This window comes from Cyprinodon variegatus, unplaced genomic scaffold (assembly GCF_000732505.1).
Source record: "Cyprinodon variegatus isolate N-32 unplaced genomic scaffold, C_variegatus-1.0 Scaffold161, whole genome shotgun sequence".
NCBI lineage: Eukaryota > Metazoa > Chordata > Actinopteri > Cyprinodontiformes > Cyprinodontidae > Cyprinodon > Cyprinodon variegatus.
Window position 1 is genome coordinate 1,050,689 of NW_015150614.1, and position 21,722 is coordinate 1,072,410.

The following is a 21,722-nucleotide window of genomic DNA, read 5'->3' on the forward strand; positions in this document are numbered from 1 at the left end:
TCTACAATAGATGAGACTCAAAGAGAAGCAGCAGTGTTTTTTTTTTTTTTTTTTTTTTTTTTTACATCAATTTGAATAAGGGAAATGAACTCGTGTTGTCTGATAACTTAAGACAACACTGGAATCTAACTGGCTCTGACTGGATTAAAATGCTTTTTTGTAACTTTTTTTTGTGCAAATTTGAGCTTTATACAATTGGAAATGATTCTGATGGATGGTAAATACAAGTCATATTAATCAGTTAAAGATATGGTGGAGAATTTTGTCGAGTGTTTTGAAAAGACCCTCCCTCTCCACTTAAAAAAAAAGCACATGCACGACCCTACTCCTGAGAGGGGACACCTAAAAAATGCGTGTGAGAGCATGCAGGACCCTATTTCTCCTCGAGGAGGTGGGGTGATGCAATGATAAGACAGTCCTCGGATAGATCTCATCTCATCCATATTCATAAATAAAAAAGTTTCCCTGAAAATAAGACTACTGGTACATAAAAGGAAAAAAAATGAAATGCATGTATGTGTGTGTGCTGAAGTGGAAATTTGGACCTGTTTGCGGGGTTGAATAAGGATCTTTGGCCGACGTATAACTACTAACAATGCAAATTACAAAATAAATAAACTTATCTTCCCTGAAAAGTTACAATATAGAGGTAGAAAACCTTTACTAGCAGTGATGTGAAATGGATTTCTCCAAATAGCATGCCAAATTTTACCTGTCGAGTAGAAACTTTGCAACAGAAGCATCAGTGGGAAGCCCGACCTGTGCTTTCAATGTACACCATCACGTGAAAGAACAATCTACTCTTTTTTCTATCTTCTGATACCTTTGCCTTCTTCCCATGCACTTTGTAGACACTTTTTCTCTTACGACTCAGATCATTTTCTAAGAACTGCTGTGAAAAAGGTGAGCTCAACTGAATGAAAATGTAGCAAATAAAGTGCTGAAAGTGTGCATGCGCAAAAAAAACGTACCTAGCTGGGGACGAGCAAATAAGACGTAAACATATCACCAGAATGATTGACAATCAGGAGGACCACTTATTTTGATGATCCACCCGGAAATAAAAGATCGCTCTCAATACCTTTGAAAATAACCTTAATATATTATTAACAAATTCACTAGATTAAAACAACATTTATCTGAACATCTTTAATATGTGGTTGTGATGAGATTGAAAATATTTCTAAGTTATGAAAGCCAGCGGAGGGAGCTTTTGTAATTCATCTGTATTTTATATCCTCATGCTTTCTCGCTCTCAGTCATGACATTTTATTCCCGGTTTAAATAAACTCTATAATGAAAATAAGGGCTTCTGCAATTTAAAATGTGCTCAGAACAAGGGCATAGGTTTGATTTCAACTTAGGGACACCATTGGTCTGAGGTCCTAGGCAAAAATATGCATGCTTGATTTTTTATGCTTGACATGAAAATCAGGGTGTATTTCATTTAAAGAGAAAAGCAGCATTTCTTGTTAGATTTACACATATTTTATAAGCACTACACACACTAGATGCTGTTTATCAATGTTTGAAGCATCACTGGCTCTAATGAATGTGGACTTAGGACTATTTTCCACTTTGAAAAGGTTTGCATTTGAAATTACCAGGAACTAAAACTGTAGGTAAATCCCATTTAACCAAATATAGTCTAAATATGTCTGTTATGTGTGGATTTATCCTGTTTTTCTTTTAAAGATATAGAATTGTGCAGAGGTAAACAGAGGTAAAACCCACCCTTTTCATTTAAATGTTCTATTTCAAAGCAAACAAACAAACAAAGCAAAATAATAGATTCAAGGGACGCCAAATAAATTAAGTTAATTAACATGAGCACTGGAACTAGAAGAAGAACTGACACTGAGCTTTTAGAACATTGACTTCACTCTACAAGTTGTACATCATGGCTGTAGTTACTCTGTTTAACCCATTTTATGTATTTTATCTAGGGCTTAAACAATTCATTAGATTAATCTAATGAATTGTGAATCTATTATTGAAATATCCATCCATGCTGTCATCAACACATGCATCCATTTTCTAGCACGCTTATCCCGAGTGGGGTTGCAAGGGGTGCTGGTGCGTATCTCCAGCAGTCAATGGGCGAGAGACGGACAGGTTGCCAGTCCATCCCAGGGCAACATAGAGACAAACATGACAAAAAATCATTCACACACACATACACACACACACTCACACCTAAGGGGACTGTAGAGAAGCCAATCAACTTAACAGTCATGTTTTTGGACTGTGGGAGGAAGCCGGAGTACCCGGAGAGAACCCACACATGCTCATTGAGAACATGCAAATTCCATGCAGAAAGACCCAGGGCTGGGAATGAAACCCAGAACCTTCTTGCTGCAAGGCAGCAGTGCTACCCACTGTTGGGTAATAAAAAATGAAATAATGTCGAAAAATGTAGAAATGGATTAATCGTTAACTGGAGTATAGAGACTCTAAAACATGTCTTTAACTCACAGGGCGAGCCACTTAGAGCAGGAATTATACCAAAATTGTAAAAAATATATATATACATTTTCATTTTAGATAAAAATGTTTTCGTCTGTCAATATTCTCCTTCCAGAACTCCTTTACTGCGGCAACAACTCTGTATTGTAAATTATAAACATGTTATTCACATCTAATTGTTTTTAGGGACAAGTAGGTCGGTCCAAAATGTTGGTAGGGACATGTCCCTGTGTTCACTATGCAAACCTACACCAATGGAGAGGCTCATTCATTCAGGTCTGGCTGTGCTGTGCTCCGCCAGCACTGACAGGGTTAATCACACCCATATGGTGCTCTGAGAGGTTTGGTCCAATGCTGCTGTGGGCCAACAGGAGAGGGAAGGGCTGGGGGCAGAACAGACGGGAGAGGACAGCGGGGCAGATCACCAGCCCAACACCTGCACCTGGTCACTTTGCTTCTCCCACAGGAACCATTTAAAGTCCCTGTTTCTTGATCATCTCTCCTGGTTTTTAGCAGCACAAACTTTTGGGGGAAAAAACCTTTCAGGAGCTCTGATGCCATTCTCTCTCTCTTTCTTTTTTTATTGTTACGCAGATGAATACCTTTGGTGAAAAGCGACTGATTCGGTATTGTTGACTCTTTCCCCCCTCCTATTATCTAAGAGGAATTACCAAACCTTTCGGATTGTTTTATTCCCTGCGCAGATCTGAAGCTGAAAGACATTTTTTTTTCTCTTCTCTTTCATTTCGGACCAAAAGACGCACAACGCGCGTAATGCCGCGGTAACATCCCGCAAGTTTAGACTCTTTCTGCGGAAATCAAAGGTAAGGACGTGTAACTTAACACTGGTTTAACTTTTAACTCGCCTTTGGTTACTCTGTAGCACAGTCTGTGATCCTTTAGATGGCTGGAGGGTGCGCATTATGTTCCTATTTCTGGATGTTGAGTTCGCAGGTAAGTGCGCACTCCTCCGCTTAAGAAAGAAGCTGAAAGAAATCCTGTAATTATTTAAAGAGAAGCCATATATTATTACAGCAGGACTTCAATCTGGCCTGCAGCTCCCACCCAGCACAGAAAACCAAAAGAACCGCTGTGCAAATATACCACAAAGTCAGACCATCTATCAGAGGAGCCTCAATAAGATATTTTAGGAAAAAGGAACCTGACTCTAATAAAATCAGAAAGTGAATTTTTAATATTTAAAGAGATGTAAAACAATCACTAATCTATTGTTTTATTATTTTATACATACAGATTAGATCCTGTTATATGTTTGGGTTGATCATATCAGAAATGTTCATATGACTTCCTATTCATATTAACTAATATAATCTTATATATGTGCCTACAGGTGCAACTCTGTGAGTTGGAAAGTATTTTAAAAAGGGGGTTGATTTCATTTCAATTCGGAAAGTAAAGCTAATTGATTAATTAATTAATATATATTGATATAGACTTATCACCAGCAATGATTATTTTCGTTTATTATGTCCATTTTGATTACTATACCTTACAGCTCTTGGGAAGCTAAAATTCCTACTGAGATTTTTAACTATTCCATAAGATAGAAAATTATTCTTTAAAGAGAAAAAAAATATATTATTTCTATATTCTTTGGTTAACCCAATCATGATCAAGTGTTTATTTCTGTTAAATATGATGAATTTGGATTATAACTAATAAAAATAAAAAATTAGGTTGTGAGAAGACATGAATGTTAAATTCCTCCAGTAAAAAATGTTTCCTGCTCTTCGTAGATCACTGTATCCATTCATTTTAACTGAAAGTTGAGAGGACTAGAAAGAGATAGACAAGCAATAGGGACAGCCTCTACAGCCAACATGCATCCCACCTGTCCCTTATAGCTGGAAGTACCAGCTCCTGGTTCCAAGTATCTGGCCTTATTTAAACACCAGAGAGAATCCCCAACAAGATACTCTGCACCCATTTTTGTAGATAAGCTGAATTTTGAACATCTCCTCCACGCCATTGGTGTCTTAATAAAGTAAAAGGAGCCTGATCTAGAAATAAGTAGTCCAGCATTTCTCTAAAACAGTCAAAATACTTTACATGTTTATCTTTTGCTACATCTGACCAATTTAATGGGTTTTAATCCAGGATAATCAAAAGTGAATGCTTGAAACAAATCCCTCTGTGTGTAATAAATCCATGCGTCATAGATGTTTTGTGTTTTCAATTGATTTACTGAAATCATTGTGCGATGCCCTTGTATTTTATTTTTTGTGGTTTTAAATTATCTGGTGGAGGCAATTGGAATCTCCCTGGTGAGCAGATCTGTGTCATGATGCCAGGAAGGTTGTTTAAGGTGCTGCCAGGGCAGCCTCTGTTCCTCATTTTCTGTTATTTCAGCTTCATCAGAATGTTCAAAATCTCTTTCTCAAGGAACATGTTTTCCAGATTATGTGTTGCACCCATTTTTTTTTCATATCACACTCCTATTTTCACCATGAATACCCCTCCTCCCCTCCAACACCTACTAATTTCCAGGCATGTGCCCTGGAAGCTGCGGCTGCCTGGATCTCATGAAGGGGAGAATAAAACCAGAAGGATGGCTTATAGACCCGAAGCAAAGCACACCTTAAGGGAGACAATTTAATGGATGTTATGGACTCAGCTTTTAGTATTCATAATTTATATGGGATCCTCTCCAGCAAAGTGCAGATGCATAATGAATGTCCGAGTTAAAGTCTAACAGTTGGACTAAGTTTCACAACACCCCTTAACTGTCAGGGATTGTTTCAGCCAGGGTTACCTGTTTCTTTGAACTGTCATGTCCTCCACTCATCAGCCTCTGAGTGCTTTGTTGGAAGAAAGAGTGAGGGAGAGCCGGAGGGGAATCATTGATTGGCATGTTCATTGTCTTCTCTGTGCAGGTAAAACGTGAGTAAAATACATGCCGAACTAAGTGCTGTTTGTAGAAGAATTTGTCCAAGAGGAAGGCTAGGTGATTTTAATCTAGAGTAATTGCCAGTTTTTTTGTTTTTTTTTTAACAGACTAGCCTTGCAAGCTCCATTTTATAGTCCTAACACATACCTCACTACATTTACACTCTAAATAAATAATAGGGCTGTCATATTTTCCAGAGCAGGTGTGAAGATTTGGACGTTATTCTCTCCTGCCTAACTACACGCCTCGTCTGAGACGGCTGCAGGCCAAGCGTCTGATCAGAGACATCAGAGAGAGTCCGTCCTTCTTCTTTTTTTTCCTCTGTCTCCCATTTCTCATGGGGCACTCTACAATAACGCTCATTCCTCTTTCTTCTTTTGTCCAGATTTAGATCTCTGTGGGCTACCTGCATGACTGTTACCATGACAGCATCTGGAGCCCAGCTCCTCCTGTTGGCCCTGTGTGTTTACAGAGGCTGGGGCGTGCAGCAGTCTGCACCGCGGGTTCGCCTCTCCTTCAAAGGTGAGCTCATACATATGAAGTGAACTCCTCTGCCTTTGGGGGTTTATTAAAACAGTTGATTTGTTTGGTTTTTGTCCGACTAAATCCCTGGCAGACTCGCAAACCTGTTCACGCCAGCGGTTTTGTTTCCGTTTTATCCGTATGTAAAGAGTGTATTTCCTGCAGCATGTCAAACAGTGGAGCACTGAAAACAAAAGGTGGATGTTACGTGTGGTTGGTTACTCCTTGTGCCCTTTGGCAGAATTTCTCCACCCACCCTAAAACCCTCACGCACCATGATGTGGTGACATGTCAGGTTCTTTCTTTGTTTTGATGTCAGCCAAAAAAAAAACAAAAAAAAACACCTGAAACTTGATCACAGGAGCAACACTGATATTTAGAGATGTTAAAGACTTTGCTGAGATGGAGAGGATGAAGTTTTTGAAGCTTTTTTTATTGCAAAGGTATGTGGGATTTTCCCCGTGTTCTCTGCTCACCTGCACTCATTATCTGTGATGGCAGAGCTTTTTCCTCACAAATATGAAGACGACACCTTTGATCAAAACAATGCGGGATGATTACAGTTATCTCTGCCTCCCTGTCACGGTGTCACATCTAGTCGAGGAGGGGGGGCATGTGTGAGAACAGAACACATGCCCGACACCGCATGGACGTGAAAATTAGAGGTGTGGATCAGATTTATAACATTCTTGAGTGCTTTGATGTGCAGCTGATTCAAGCAGGGGGAGGACAAAATAAGGTCTAGACTTCTTATCTTGTTACACTGCAGCGATTCAATCATAAACATCTGTGATTTACAGATTAAAAAAGAAATCGAAGGTAGATCGGAGGTAATCGTGAGATCTGAGGATGACAGAAACACTGGTGGTGTACGTGCAGGGCTGCTGTGCATTCTTCTGATTTTGTAATGCTGACAACAGCTGTCCACATGCTGCGGATAGCCACAGAGATAGAACCATCCAAGTCCTGAGAGAGTAATTGCCATGCATTTTTATGTGACCTTTAACTCTAATCCCTCTCTTGGTAAATAGCTTAGCAGGGTGTTTTTGGAGCTTGGTGACCACAGTATGGTTGATGGATCAATACGGCAAGTTTGGTCTTGAATTTGTTCTTCTTAGATAGAGGTATTTACATACCTTCTTAGAACTGTTGTGTTAAAAAAACAACCCAGTTTGGTTTATTTTTTTCAACCAAGCCCTGAATTATATGATGCAACATCAGTTTGGACGTAGTCTAGCTTGATTCAGATCCATATATCTCCTTTTTAATAAATTTTAATGGTCATGAAACAGCTGAATTTGATTTTTTTAAAGCAAAGGAGTAGCCATTGTTAGGCCAGCTGACCAGCAGGGTGTAGCACGTGCGGTTGAGGGAGTGTGGCACTTCTCTGTCCTCCGTTCATCAGACTGATAGAAAATATATAAAGTTTTCAGAAAAAACAAAACCTTGTCAAACCTTTGTATATATTAATACCTGTCAAGGGTTAAATGGTTTTTAAGTTTTTATGTTTTTGTTCAGTTAGTTTTGACTTCTGATCTTCAAATCTATTTGAGTTTGAATTTGTTTTTAGTAGGTGTTCATTCATTTAGTTTTGTTTTTAGTTTTTGAAAATGCAGTTTCAGTTTAGTTTTTATTAGTTTTAGTTATTGATTTCATCTTTTGTGTAATACTTTTTTTTTTCTTTTCCAGAGTTTTATTGTTATTACACTTTGACAAGTATAGCACAATGAAATTCACTCTCTGTATTTAACCCTTCCCTTGGGGAGCAGTGGGCTGCCATTGTGTGGCGCCCGGAGAGCAATGCGGGGTTAAAGGTCTTTGCTCAGGGACCCAGGGTGGCAGTCTGTGGCAGTGGGGCATAAACTCAGAACCTCTGGATTCCAAAGGCAATGCCCTAACCACTAGACCGCCACTCCCCGGCGTATAATACGACTTATATGAGGCAAGACTAAAATAATGAAAATAATGAAAATGAAATTCAAGATAAGGGCAGACCACTGAGGCAAAACAAATGACCCGATTGCCGCCTACTAACGTAATGCAGCACAACAACAAAAGCGAAAACAGCAACTGGGGCCTTGACCTCAATTTAATGCATTATGATAAAGACACAAATAAAAAGTAGGCACATTCTCTCTTAAAATGCAATTAGTTTTAATTAGCTTTGTAAACCTTCATTTCCCTGTTTTGCGAGGTCTAATTTGAGTTTTCATTAGTTTTAGTTATTAATAATAACCCTGATAACAGTAACGAGACGATGCATAAAGGCAGTCTAAGAGTTGGTTTAGAAGAAAAATCTATCACCTGGATTCATAAACAACAAATTTCAAATGTAGTTTAGTTACTTCCTGATTAATTTTGCAAATAAAATCTTTTACCCCCCAAAATTTTCACTAACCTCATAATGTGGATAACAAGATGTTTATTTACTCCAAAGATAAATACAGGAGAGCAGATCTCATACTCAGTCTGTAACAGTGTTTATATTGACTGGACGATTGGTCAAAGTATGAATGTTTAACGTGGCTAGAACCAGTTTACACTCAGTTTTTTCAAACTCAATTTTCACAGGTAAAAAGGCTAAAGGTATAGTATGAGTATATGTCATTAAGATGAATAAATAACAAGTACATTATCATGTATTCCACCTTCTATTCTACCTTGGCAGTTGATCAGTCACGTTTGTTTCCCCTTCAACATAAATCACAATATAAGCAAACTATACACCCAGCCTCCCAAGTGCTGCTTTTGAACAATACAGTCAGAAAATAAAAGTTTGTAGCCTAAAGATATTACCTACATGAACATTTTCAGTGAGATATTTAGATATGTTTTTAAAGCCTACCTTATATCATATATTGGGTTCAAACTGAATTAAAAGGTAAAGAAAATGTTCATGGTTTACAGTGTTAAAATGGTTTATGATCGTGTTTTAACATAAGATATAAACATTTGCTTATTCTAACACCAATAAGACTCAAGAAACTGAGCTGAACATTATGTTAACAGTGTAATTATTGGTCTTATCTGACAGTGGGAACTCTGACTTTTTCTTTTGGCATTGAATAGAATAGAAAAAACCTATTGTTCCTCAGTAGGACAGTAAAGATTGTGTTCTAGCAGCAAAGTAAAGGGCAAAAAGCAAATTATTTTGTTGAGAGCTGCGACTGTTATTAAGTCTAACGTCTGCTGGGAAGAAAGATCTGCGATAACGCTCCTTTGTGCATCGAGCCTTTCACTCAAGGAGCTCTTCAGCTCTACAACAGCTACTTGAATGGGAGGCATCTTCCGACACTAATGTTATTTTTGCCACAGTCACTCTGTCTCCCACCTCCTGTACTGGGATTAGGGAGCATCCTAGGACACCACTAGCTTTCCTGATACGCTTATCTGTTTCCTCCTCGTTGGTAGCTAAGCAACTGCTACAGCAATCTCCACCATTATATCATGTTTTTTGGAACTTCTTAAAACTTTCTTAAAACTGCCCAACTTCAACACTATCCGTTTTAATTGAGCAAGAAGATTTCTGAATGTCAGGCTCCAATGAATACAAGTATTGTTTTCCATAGAATCAGGGATATTTCTTTTGTCACTTTAATTTAAGCCTATTTTAAGTAAGACCAACGTATCAAGTGACTTTTACATAAAAATAGCACCTTGTGCTTTTGTAAACTTGACTAAACACAGCAAGTTTAAAAAACAAAACAAAATGACACACTTTTAGTTCTTGCTGTTAGATAGATAGAGAATATCTGGTCCAGCTCTGATAGGAAACAAGTATACCTCCCAGTGATTTCAAACTGCATGCATTCCTTTTAACAAGCCATTTGAAGCATTGGATCTATAATGATTGATTTGTCCCTTTTTCTACAAGGGCAGACTTTTTTTTTATTTCATCTAAATAATCGGCATTAAGCTTATTTTTTAAGTGGCTGAATGAATAAACAATTTTGTTGTCGTTCTTCAACATGTCCCCATGAGTAATCGAGACAGTGATTTTAACCCAACAGGCTAAATGTTTGGAAACCACCTCCTTAAAGAAACAATCAGCATCTATATTGACTTGATGAGTATTTTTTCAAAATGTGAATATTAAACGTATATAGTATTGCATTGCACCAACTACTAAGGTAATAAAAAGCTAATGATTTCTTAGTTAAACAAATACTAATCTTGATAACTCAACCCACTGACATCATTAATATCATCAAAGCGGTTAAGATAAACCTGATAAAACGGTTGTGCAATCGTAAAAAGCATTTCCTGAAAGTTCCCTCTTTCCCCAAAATGCGCATAATGTCATGAAGGAGACTTCTCACCAGGGTCACGCTCTGTTTGAACTGTTGCCCTCAGGCAGACGCTGCAGGTCAATGAAAGGAAACAAGCAGCTTCACTAACAGTTTCTATCCAACAGGAATAGCTACAACACAAAACAACCAAAATATACAGAAAAATGTCAAATGGGGATTGTGATATTTGTTTGAATGTGTTTCTTTTTTTATTTCTTTAAAAACCTAGATTTATTTCTATATCCTATATAACTTTTGTTTCTATGAACTAACCTGTTAGTTTCTGTTCTATTGAAGGAGTGAGGAAGCTCCTTTTTTGTTTCATCGTTAACCCGAGAAAACAGGTCAACATTTTTGACCCGTTGTTTGGTTTAAACTACCCAACATCTGTGCAACTCAGCATGAACTCAACATTGTGATTGAGAAATGCCTCAGCAGTGCTTTGCTCTCACACACACTTCAGCTTGTTAAAAGTTTTAGATCAACTCTTAGGTTTTAGTCATAAAAGCGCTCTGCACACCCTTCCCCCTAGAAGAGAACAAAAAGTAGTGAGGTTTGGATTTAGTCCCCAACTGTTTTCTGCCACTCCAAGGATTTATTGTTCATTGTTTGTGACAGCGAGCCCCTTTGTTCCCTGAGGCGCCTGTGGAGGAGGTTTTGGGGCGGCTGGAGGACATGTGACTCTTCTGAGCGATTGTGCTGGACTAAGTGACACTGAGGCCGCATGAGGCCTGCAGAGGACAGGGACTTTATGTTGTTTCTCTGGACGTTGACTCAATTAAAAAAACTTCAAAGCATTGCTAGAAAGCAGAACGTGCCGTGTAAATTAAGCCGCGTTTTAGAATCTCCTTCCCTCATGGTGCTGTCACCAGTTGGTACATTCAGGAGATGGGTCTGGGACTAAGTGGTGTTGGTCATTATAGTAACAATATGCTGTCAGGCTGTAACCTGAGAGTTCGTAGTGGGCCCCATACTTCCCAGTATGTCCTTCCCAGTGTTTCCCCTATCGATGTCAGAATGTTATCTGACGATACGTGTTTGCTGAATGTTTACCAGATGACAGCAGGACATTGTTTGCTATTTTTGGTGAATAGAGACAAGTACAGGGGTGCGGTGCTGCTACATTTAGCCCGTTCAGTCAGTCCAGCAGGCTCATGTTGGAGTGCGGCCATGGTGGCTCGACTTGTTATCCTGTGTTTACCTCTTGGGAACAGGACCGGACCTTGTTCCGTCTCAGAGACTCCATTCCCGCTTTGACCGGAGATCCGACTGCGAGGCTTATTTTAGTGGCACCTCCACTGCATCCTGTTAACACAGGCCTCAAAAGGAGGATGGCAGGCACTTTGATGTAAATAAAGATTGCGCTTCCTCTTGAATCCCCGTAAGCCGTCTTCTGACACTCACTGAGAGCATTTGTCATTGTTCAAGCCTGCTGTCTTTAACATGCCTTCCTCGTATCCTAAGAAGCACATATGGTGGCCAGTATTTCAGAAATGCCACAGATGTGTGGGTGTGTTGGGGGGCTTTTTATGTCTTTAAACTGAAACAATAAATTGGATTATATCTTAAGTTCTGCATTAGGCCAATTGTCTTTCAGTAGCTGAAAAAGATTCAATCTAAGCTTTTAGGGGAACAAAAAGAGGGAAACATTTTCCACTGCTGCATGTCTTAACATGCTATGCTCTGCTGAACACAGACCTGATCTTAAGAATTAGCTGGGAGATCTACTGACCATGTTTCCTAAGGGACCTACACAGCTTTTCCTCCAAATCCACAAGGCATGTAGGGCCTTAAACCCAATCAGACACCAGGGCGCATAAAATATTGAGATCTTAAAAGCGAATATGCTTTTTGAAACACTCCACGTTGAGTCATATTTAATAAGTGACACACATTTTCCTCCCTAAAAAAAAACTTCTAACTTGTGTGTTGTTCCAGGGACCATAAGTTCATCCAAGTTGGAAATGAAAATATGGCAAAGGCATAAGGGGGGGTAACATGTGTGCCGCTTGCTCTGCCCTCTGCAGCTTTTCCTAAAACACTCCAAAGATTTTAAAACAAAGCTGTAACATTTTCCACCAGAGCTCATGGACACGAAAGCTGCGCGACCCTTCAGTTTTTCCTTCAACACCAGTGACTACCGCATCCTTCTCATGGATCAGGATCAGGGCCGCCTGTACCTGGGCAGCCGGGAGTACCTGGTTGCTCTGGACATGCAAAATGTCAACAAGGAGCCGCTTATAGTACGTATAAACTCTTCCAAAGTTTGGCATGGGGTCTTAAGTGTGCGGTGATCTTATTTTGGGCTATGTGTTCTCCAATGCAGATCCACTGGCCAGCCTCTGCCAAGAGAAAGGGTGAATGCCAGATGACAGGAAAGGGTAGACAGGTGGGATCTTGTGCTCAGATCCAGTACTTAATAAAAATAATAAATCTTTCATGATCCTACAGCGATGTTTGAATTCCATTCGTCTTGCTCGTCTGTCCAGGGCGAATGTGCCAACTTTGTGCGCTTGATAGAGCCATGGAACCGCACCCACCTCTACACCTGCGGCACAGGGGCGTACCAACCCATCTGCACATTCATCAACCGAGGCTGGAGGGCAGAGGTGAACAAGGCATTTACAGTTTCCCCTAGTGGAATTTACAGTAAAACGCCCCCAGCAGTGCAGACCTGGAAAGCTTTGTCCTGCTAAATATTTCAGGACGGCAAACTGGGACACTGATTTGTTTATGATTTTCCTTATGCTCTCATCATGGCAGTCTATTTTTATTCACACTCTTTGTCTGATGTGCCTCTGCAGGACTACCTGTTTAGGCTGGTTGCTGGTTATATGGATTCAGGGAAGGGAAAATGTTCCTATGATCCCAAACAAGAGAATGTTGCACTCCTCATCAGTAAGAAATGTCTAAATAATTCATCAGAAAAAAATAACTCATATGCGAGATAAGCTGCCCAGTAAACTGTGCTTATCTTTGCAGATGGTAACCTGTACGCAGGTGTACACATTGACTTTATGAGCACAGATGCTGCTCTGTTTAGGACCATGGGAGGGAGGACAGCTATCCGGACGGAGCAGTATGATTCCAGGTGGCTCAACGGTGAGTAAGTGTGGGTATGAAGAAGTAAATGCCAATGATTACAGGTTACAGGTCCTCTTATTTTGTTTGACAACCACCCGTTCCAATCCCCTTTTCTGCTTATCTGTTTTTATCCTCCAGAGCCGGTGTTTATCCAGATCCAGCAGATCCCTGACAGTGCAGAAAGGAACGACGACAAACTTTACTTCTTTTTCCGGGAGAAGAGTCTAGACACCAGTGGTGGGGCGAGCCCCACGGTTTTAGCCCGGGTGGGGAGAGTGTGTCTGGTAAGTAGAATTATAGAGACAATTTGGTGCCTTACTGAAGTATCTTTTCATGTTGCAGCCACAAACCTCTGTGGGGGTTTTTTCTGTCATACTTTAATGTCATAAGAAATAAATAGTATTGTGTAAATATGAAGAAGAAGAAGGAAAATGATTCAAAGGTTTGAATATTTCTTTAAATAAATCAAGATCTGAAAAAGGTGACATGAATTTCAGTAAAACCCCATTACTCTGATACCCGTCAATAAAATCCACTTCAATCAACTGAGTTTGAACATCCCTTATTAGTAAATAGAGAAGGTAATCTAAGCTCAGTATTAAAAAAAGCCCTCCTTAACCAACTGACCGAGTGACTCTATTTACTCTATTGATTCAGGAAGAAATATAGATCTAAATATTAGGAATGCACAGATCCACTGTTTTTCACCTCTGATCAGATATCTGATCATAGCAGTACTTTACAGTTTGCTTTAATTCTGTCATCATTACTGTTGGTTTTTAAGAGGCTGTCATTATCTCATCTCTATGAGCAGATATCTATGAATGCTCACATTTTCCAAAAAGCTTCTTAAAATTAATATAAGGTCAGAAAAAAGAGGTCATACAACCAATAAATAGTGTTAGCTGGACAAATTTCATCCTGAAAACAAGTGTGCAGCGATAAGGGTTCAAATGGACTGTACCTAAGATAGATTCTGGTAAAGGAGTAAACATTTCTGCTGTTTATGAGATTTTTAACCTAAGCTAAAAGTGTTATAAAGATACACTGAATAGATCTGCCCCTTTGGATTGGGGACATTTTCACCGATACCCAATCTAGAATTTTCTTTAATATCTGGACCCATACAGCTCTACTAAGTACAGGACATTTCTGAAAGAAAACCTGCTAGAGGTGGATTAATTGGTGTAGAGGGGCATCTTTTTGCCCTGATAATACAGTTAGAGCTACAGTGGAAATGCATCAAAGATCAGACCTAACTTAAATGAGAATCTGTGGCAAGAATCTGTTTGGTATTATGAATCTTAAGCTATTTTACAGTGAAAGGTTGCTAAGAAATGTGCACCGCTGGTAGATAAATGCAACCACACTCTGTTTTTCTTACATTACACAAGTGGAAAAACTAAGGGACTTTTCTATATTATCTTTCACTTATATGCAGTTTGCCATGAGGTATTAAACATGAACGTAACCATGCCTTTATGTTTAACCTGCAGAATGATGAAGGAGGGCAGAAATCCCTGGTGAACCGCTGGACAACGTTCCTGAAAGCCCGTCTTGTCTGCTCTGTGATAGGAGAGGATGGAGTGGAGACATCATTTGATGAACTGAGTAAAGTCCTGAGAAACTGTCTCTAATTGTGTCTTAGCTGCATCTGCCCGGCTGTATTCTTAATGAAATGCATGTCATTGTTTCTTTTTTCCAGGGGATGTGTTCATTCAACCAACACAAGATGAAAGAAACCCCATGGTGTACGCTCTGTTCGCCACAGCTGGGTGAGTCCTTTTCAGGAATCTCGGTTCATGTTTCTTAGTCCTTTGTTAGTTTTATCCACACATTTTCATTGATCGGGTTGGCCAGCTTTGTCATGATTTGTTTTGTTTTTGCTCTAGCTCTGTGTTTAAGGGCTCAGCGGTCTGTGTTTACTCAATGGCTGACATCCGTAATGTCTTCAACGGGCCATTTGCACACAAGCATGGCCACAACTACCAATGGACAGAATACACTGGCAAGATTCCCTATCCTCGGCCAGGAACAGTACGTTTCAGTCTGAGTGTTTTCACAGTGAAAGAAATTAAATCGATGTAATCAAACCAGTTTTCCCCCTCTCTTGCATCCAGTGTCCAGGAGGAACCTTCACCCCAGGCATCAGCTCATCCAAGAACTTCTCTGATGAAGCTGTCAATTTCATCCGAGCCCATCCCCTCATGTTTCATTCAGTCTATCCTATCCATCGACGCCCCCTGGTGGTGAAGACCGGTGTGGACTACCGGTACACAGCCCTTGTGGTTGACCAGGTGGACGCTGTCGACGGGCGCTATGAGGTCCTCTTTTTAGGCACAGGTGAGACAGCTGCCGCACAGATGCCAAGATTACATTTACTTCAAGAAAATGTTAAATTTTAGTAATGTTTCTGTTGCTTTTAGACCGAGGAACAGTGCAAAAAGTCATTGTTTTGCCCAAGGACCCAACAACCATGGAAGAACTGACTCTGGAGGAAGTTGAAGTGTTTCGGGTATGTCTCTGTGTCTCCTTGGATACGTCACATCAAAATGATTCTACCTATTAAAAGCTTAAGCATTCTTTTTTTCATAATTTACAGACCAGAGTTCCTGTTAAAACAATGAAAATATCTTCAAAAAGAGTAAGCTTTTATTCTACTCCCATGCTGCAAAATCTTATTCATGCTCTGTTATTTTCACACAATGTCACATTGCAACTACAAAGTTCAAGATGTTTATGGATACAGTAGAACTTATGAATGTAGTCCATCTAATGTAATCTCAGTGTAAATCCATCAGTTTTGCAAAGGCCTAAAAGGATTGTTAGAGAATATTACTCAACAAGCAGCATCAGTAGAAAAAAGGAGCTGAGCAGCCAGGTTAGACCGAAAAGTGTGGAGAATGTTAAAGCAGTATCCGGTTACCAAACAATGTCCAAAGCTTTGAAAGGCTTATAGAGAATCCCATGACAGGACAGTTACTAGTCATGCAATGCACAATGGGGTTCTTTATTAAAGACCTGCAAGAAGAAATGAGGTGACAAAGTGTGTAAATGTTCAGAGAGTATAAATACTTCTGTCATGCCTTACTTGTTTAAATGCATGTACTGAAAGCAAGTCACATCCCCTTTGAGTTCAGTAAGTTTTGGTTATTTGTTACTGCAGCAACAGCTGTACGTGTCATCGGATGCGGGGCTGACGCAGGTTTCCCTGCACCGCTGCGGCGTCTATGGCAGGGCTTGCTCTGACTGCTGCCTGGCCCGCGATCCCTATTGCGCTTGGGATGGAGAGAGCTGCTCTGCCTTCACTCCGTCTACCAAAAGGTAGAGATCACCTCACACATTCACAGTGCAACATTTCTACACTTTATAGTGAAGGTGAGATGGTCCTACTTAAAGCTCAACTTTTTGTTTTAGGAGGAGCAGAAGACAGGATGTAAAGCATGGAGATCCGCTGAGGCAGTGCCGAGGCTTTAATGCCAAAGGTAAAGGTTGTACTTGGTAGATGTTTTGTATGTTTAATTGTAGATTTTTAGTTTGAAACAATTTTCTATTTTGGCTTTGTGTTTAGTGGAGAAACGTCTGAGAGAGACAGTGCAGTTTGGGGTTCAGGGCAGCAGCACCTTCTTGGAGTGTCAGCCTCGCTCCCCTCAGGCCACCGTCAAGTGGCTCTTCCAGAGGGAGGGCAAAAGGAAAGTGGTGAGAAAAAAGTTATGAACTCCTGTGTGTCTTCAGAACAACCTGGCCTTGTTTATTAACTGCAATCTTATAATGAGAGGACTGATAGCTTGCATCCAAGATGTTAAAATCTATCTTAAATCACCATTCAGTGGTTTTGTCTAAATCTGTTTCTAGACATGAGATGTTAAGACACAAAACCCTGTTACCAATGGTGATAAGAATCATCAAATTTAAAAGGTTGCAAATTACAGCTCCATCTTCCAAAAAAAAAAAAAAAAGATAAACCATAACAGATGTAAAACACATGACGTTTTCCCAACCAGCTTACTTGTGTAGCAAAAAGAAGACTCTCAGGCTACAAAACTTAACAATCTTTTGTGACCTATATGTATTAATTTAGATTTTATATGATAGACCAACACATAGCAATGCTTTATCCTCTTGTAGAAGAAGTTTAAAAGGTTTTCAGGGATTTTTTACAAATGAGTCTTAAAAAAGTGTGATTGCAGTTACTTCCCGTTCAGGAAGCTTTTTAAATTCAAAATGTAAGGAATAGTGTTGAGCTCGAGGTTGTATTCAGCAGCACATGAAAACCTTGTTTTTGTTTTGAAAACCACTTCAGTGGTTTGTTACTGCAAAAAAATGGTACCCAAAAAAAGCCTTATAAAGACTGATGAACACAGCAGACAGTGTCTGGGATAAAGTTAAAGCAGGATTTGGTTATATATATACAATTCCTAGATTTTAACATCTAAGAAAGAACTGTTCAATCCCCATCTGAGACTTTAAAGGGCACCGGGTAACTATATATGGTCCAAGATGTGCTGTCTGTGCAAACTGAGTCACTAGAGCTGCAGAAATTCCTAACGTTCGAGGAAGAATTTGATAATTACCGTATTTTCACGACCATAAGGCGCACCGTACTGAAAGGCGCAGTCTCAGTTATGTGTGCCATTACTGTATTTAAAACACACAAAAGGCGCACCGGACCATAGGGCGCGGGTTTTGTATACCGGTAAATATCCTCTACTACTTTTAAATACCTCTACTGTGTATTTAAAAATAGAGCGGGAGCAAAACTGAGTATGGGTGTGCTTTATTCATGTATTTATTACAAAGTATTAATCAAACCTGGGAGCTGGCCATGAGACAGACACATCGCTGATGATACAGAGCGCTGTGATCGCTCCTCTAAAACAGTTTATTGACGCATAAATTAACTTAAAATTCAGAAATCTGCCGACAGAATATGTTCGCTTTTATTATCCTGGTGCCTGCAGTTTAGATTATTTAGATGAAAAACACCTACCAGCTGCCGCGGTGAACCGCGAGGAGGCGACCCGGCCAGAGGCTGCTGTTGAATGGGATTCCTACTGACAGCGCACCGCTGTATGTGGGGGTCTGAGCGGCTCCGACAGAAATAATACTGGAAGGCAGGATAGTAATCTGGATGAACTGACTGCAGTGATGAAGTTTTCAGGTGAACTTTCTCACTTAAAAACATATTAAAACTACTTTATTCCCACTGATCACAGCAAACATAGCTGCAAGGCACAGAAAGGATAGAGTAGCTCCGCCCAACGAGCGTCAGACACACTTTTGCACCGCGCAGCCAGAGCAGCAAAGCTGCTTCAGCCGCGCGTCAGAACTAACTGGTACAAGCAGCAAAATTGAAGCAGCAGACGTAAACACGCAGCCTTACTTTGAACGGCCGGTTCACACCGATGTCGAGCCGTTGAAGTTCCTTTGTCAGACCTCCTGGAATAACAGCAAGCATAGCGTTCATTTGTTTCCTCATGTTTTTCATATCGGCTGTGAGATGGGCACGCATGGAGTCACAGATTAACAGCAATGGTGATGAGTGGAAAAAAACTCCCTCAGCCACTCTTTCATCATCTCCTCAATGAGGAGATGAGGAGTTCTGCATAAAGCACATACCTGTTCTTTTATACACAATCCACGCCCACACTTCCCCCTTTAATGTTCTCATGGTGGTCTCAAACGTCCGCAGTAACAACACACATAAGGCGCACCGCACCATAGGGCGCGCCGCACATTTTGAGGGAAAAAAAAGACGTTTATATGCGCCTTATAGTCGCGAAAATACGGTATCATTAGTCAGGATTTCTAGAAATCTGGTCTCTTGACCTAACTTAGAGTTAGAGCAACTACTATTTAAATGTTATCACCTGTGTAATCCAAACAGAAAACATGGATCTAGGTATTCTGGCCCGACCCGAGCAAAAAGCAGATAAGATATATAAAATCTATATGATATATAAAATAGATATAGATATATAAAATCTACATGAAAATTGGTTATTGGCTAAAAAGGTATGGGTTGCGTAAAAAGGCTAGAATTGAGCTAGATATGTGGCAATACCATTAGAAAACCTGTTGGAAGTGGCAAATGACTTTAAGTTGAGGCAGAAGTTGTTCTTCAGGCATAAGAATGACCTTAAAAATACAGTCTGAACTACTACAGGATCGCTTGGATCAAAAAATATGAATGTGTTGGAAAGGGCCTGTCAAAGCCTTAACCTACGGTAGATCCAACTGCATATCTGTGGAAAGTCCTAAAAGTCAGCATTGAAAGAAAAAAATATCATAGGAAATCATTCTGTGAGTAGATAGAGAATACTGACCCAGAGATGCTGAATATAGATTTACATCTCACTTGTTTGACACCTTGAAAGATTTTCTCACTCTCAGTCACAGTTATGCATATTTTATGTTGATTGTTCAATTAAAACCTTGATAAAATCAAATTAATCTTGTGGCCCTAACCTGAGAAAATATTAAAACCTGAAGCTATTCAACAACATTTTAAAAACACAGTATCCTTTCTGTCATTTACATGCATAAGAGCGCTTCTGCGCTAACAGAATTTTATTTGTAGACAAAGGGAGCTATCTGAAGTCAAAAGAGAACCAAATGCAAATAGCACTCACTAAATGCTTGGTGCTAAATATGGCATATCAGCCCTGCAAAGAGGATGCAGAGCAACTGATGCAAACCAGCAAAGTAAATGTTCTATTTAGCATGTTAACGACTGAGTGCCTCTGGTTAGGTTTATTTATAAATTAAATTATTTTATTTATTCTTTCAAATTGTTCTGGTATGTACAGTAGGGTTTAAAGTATTTGCATTAATAGGCAATTATTAACCTTCATTATAAGGTTGCACATTTAAAGCTGTTTCATTCTGTTACCTACAGCTGAATCGTGCTGGAGGTGTTCTGAAAACCAACCAGGGTATCCTCCTGAAGTCTCTCAACCAGTCGGACGCAGGTCTCTACCACTGCCTCGCCACAGAGAATAACTTTAAGCACACTGTGGCACGTGTGGCTTTACGTATCCTGGATCGGGATATTGTTTTGGCGCTCACCGCTCAGGATGAGGATGACGAGCCTAAAACCCGCCAAGCAGGGCCTCATCCTCAGTCCCCCGTCATTTCAACGCCCTTCCCGCCTGAGATCAGACTGATTAACCAGTACTGCCAGTCCTACTGGGACCAAGTGGCCCCCAAGCAGCAGCAGCAGAGGAAGCGCACCAGCCGCAGGCACACAGAAAGCCAGGACCAAGGTCTGGGTTAGAGTACAGGACTGTCAAACACCGGTCTGTCTGGACTTAATGCTGGACTTTTAAGTTCCGACACAAGCCTTGGTGTCACTTCCACTCATTTTGTCGGGTGATACGGTCATTTTATTATTAAAGAGTTGTTGGTTTTTGCAAGTTTCAACACTAAAAAAATCCATATAAAGATGCAGTTTACACTACTGATGACCACATTCTCAATGATGCCATACATTTCTAGTTACCAAACAACAGCTTTATTACCATGTATAGTAATTTTACTCCACTTAAATAAAACAAGTGGAACTGTTCAAATGGAGCAAAGCACAGAAGTCACATTTTCTTGGTGTTCTTTACAAAACAAACAAACAAAAAAGGCTGAATGCAATGCAGAAGATAAGCCTGCTATAGTTACACAGGTATGCTTTCCTTTAAGTATCTCCAAACAGAAATGTAATATATTATTTTGTGAATATAATATTAATGGTCATGACCAGTTGTTTCGGTTACCCTGTGTTGTAATATGCCATCATGTGCATATGTTGCATGCATACTGTCGTTTGTTGTGAGTTGTACATTTCACAGTCACTCTGTTCTCAGACTTCTTGTATTCTGATGTTGGTGAGATATAATGTGTTTTGTTAAGCTAATTCCATTGGATGTGGACATATAATGCCCTCCTCTTATTGTCATGTGCTTCGGTGACCTACAGTATGTGAGTATTGAAGTTCTGTGTAGTGTACAGTGTTCTTCCAGTTATGCACTTTGTTGTTGGTGGCATTTGTGGGAAACGGGGATCTTTGCACAGATGTATGACAAGAACTTTTTTTTTTATGTACAGTATGAGATAAACATGGGAGAGAAGCTGACTCAGATGTAGTATGGTTTGTTGCTGTGTTTTCCTACACTGTACAACTTTTTGTTTTCTCAGACAGAGAACCCGTTTCTGATGCTGGCTTCTATGAAGATAACAAGCCCTTTTCAATTATTATAGTAAACCTTAAAAAAGCTCTTATAACAGTAGAAGAGTCTCATAATGAAAAATTGGAAATTGACAACAAAGTCTTCTTTAATTCAAAAAAACTTTTGTATATTCTAGAACTTTTCTGTTTCAAGTTGCAACATGGCAGAGGAATTTGTGATAAATCCTTCATCATCTTGTTTTTTCTCTGATAATCCCCACTCATTATTCCACAG

At 39.8% G+C, this 21,722-nt stretch overlaps 1 protein-coding gene across 9 annotated transcripts; it reads left to right on the forward strand.

Annotated features, from left to right (window-relative positions):
• Positions 1-2,844: 2,844 nt before the first annotated feature.
• Positions 2,845-20,694, forward strand: LOC107086770 (semaphorin-3F-like). Of its 9 annotated transcripts, none has more exons than XM_015377930.1 (20): positions 2,845-3,152; positions 3,225-3,290; positions 5,554-5,670; positions 5,760-5,896; positions 12,268-12,428; positions 12,512-12,574; positions 12,675-12,794; positions 12,990-13,083; positions 13,168-13,287; positions 13,408-13,553; positions 14,766-14,880; positions 14,975-15,044; positions 15,162-15,306; positions 15,390-15,612; positions 15,696-15,784; positions 15,872-15,913; positions 16,436-16,593; positions 16,687-16,754; positions 16,841-16,968; positions 20,168-20,545. In XM_015377930.1, the coding sequence occupies exons 4-20, from the start codon at positions 5,785-5,787 to the stop codon at positions 20,543-20,545; spliced, it is 2,232 nt and encodes a 743-aa protein (XP_015233416.1). In that variant the 5' UTR covers positions 2,845-3,152; positions 3,225-3,290; positions 5,554-5,670; positions 5,760-5,784. The 9 variants fall into 9 exon arrangements, with proteins under 9 accessions (XP_015233416.1, XP_015233413.1, XP_015233417.1 ...); XM_015377927.1 differs by having other exon boundaries at positions 5,572-5,670; XM_015377931.1 differs by having other exon boundaries at positions 5,577-5,670.
• Positions 20,695-21,722: the final 1,028 nt, after the last annotated feature.

Coding starts and splice junctions, on each gene's coding strand:
- LOC107086770 (XM_015377934.1), top strand. CDS start 5,785: ATGACTGTTACCATGACAGCATCTGGAGCCCAGCTCCTCCTGTTGGCC. Junction 13,288..13,407: donor TGATTCCAGGTGGCTCAACG/GTGAGTAAGTGT, acceptor TTTATCCTCCAG/AGCCGGTGTTTATCCAGATC. Junction 15,914..16,435: donor TGAAAATATCTTCAAAAAGA/GTAAGCTTTTAT, acceptor TTGTTACTGCAG/CAACAGCTGTACGTGTCATC.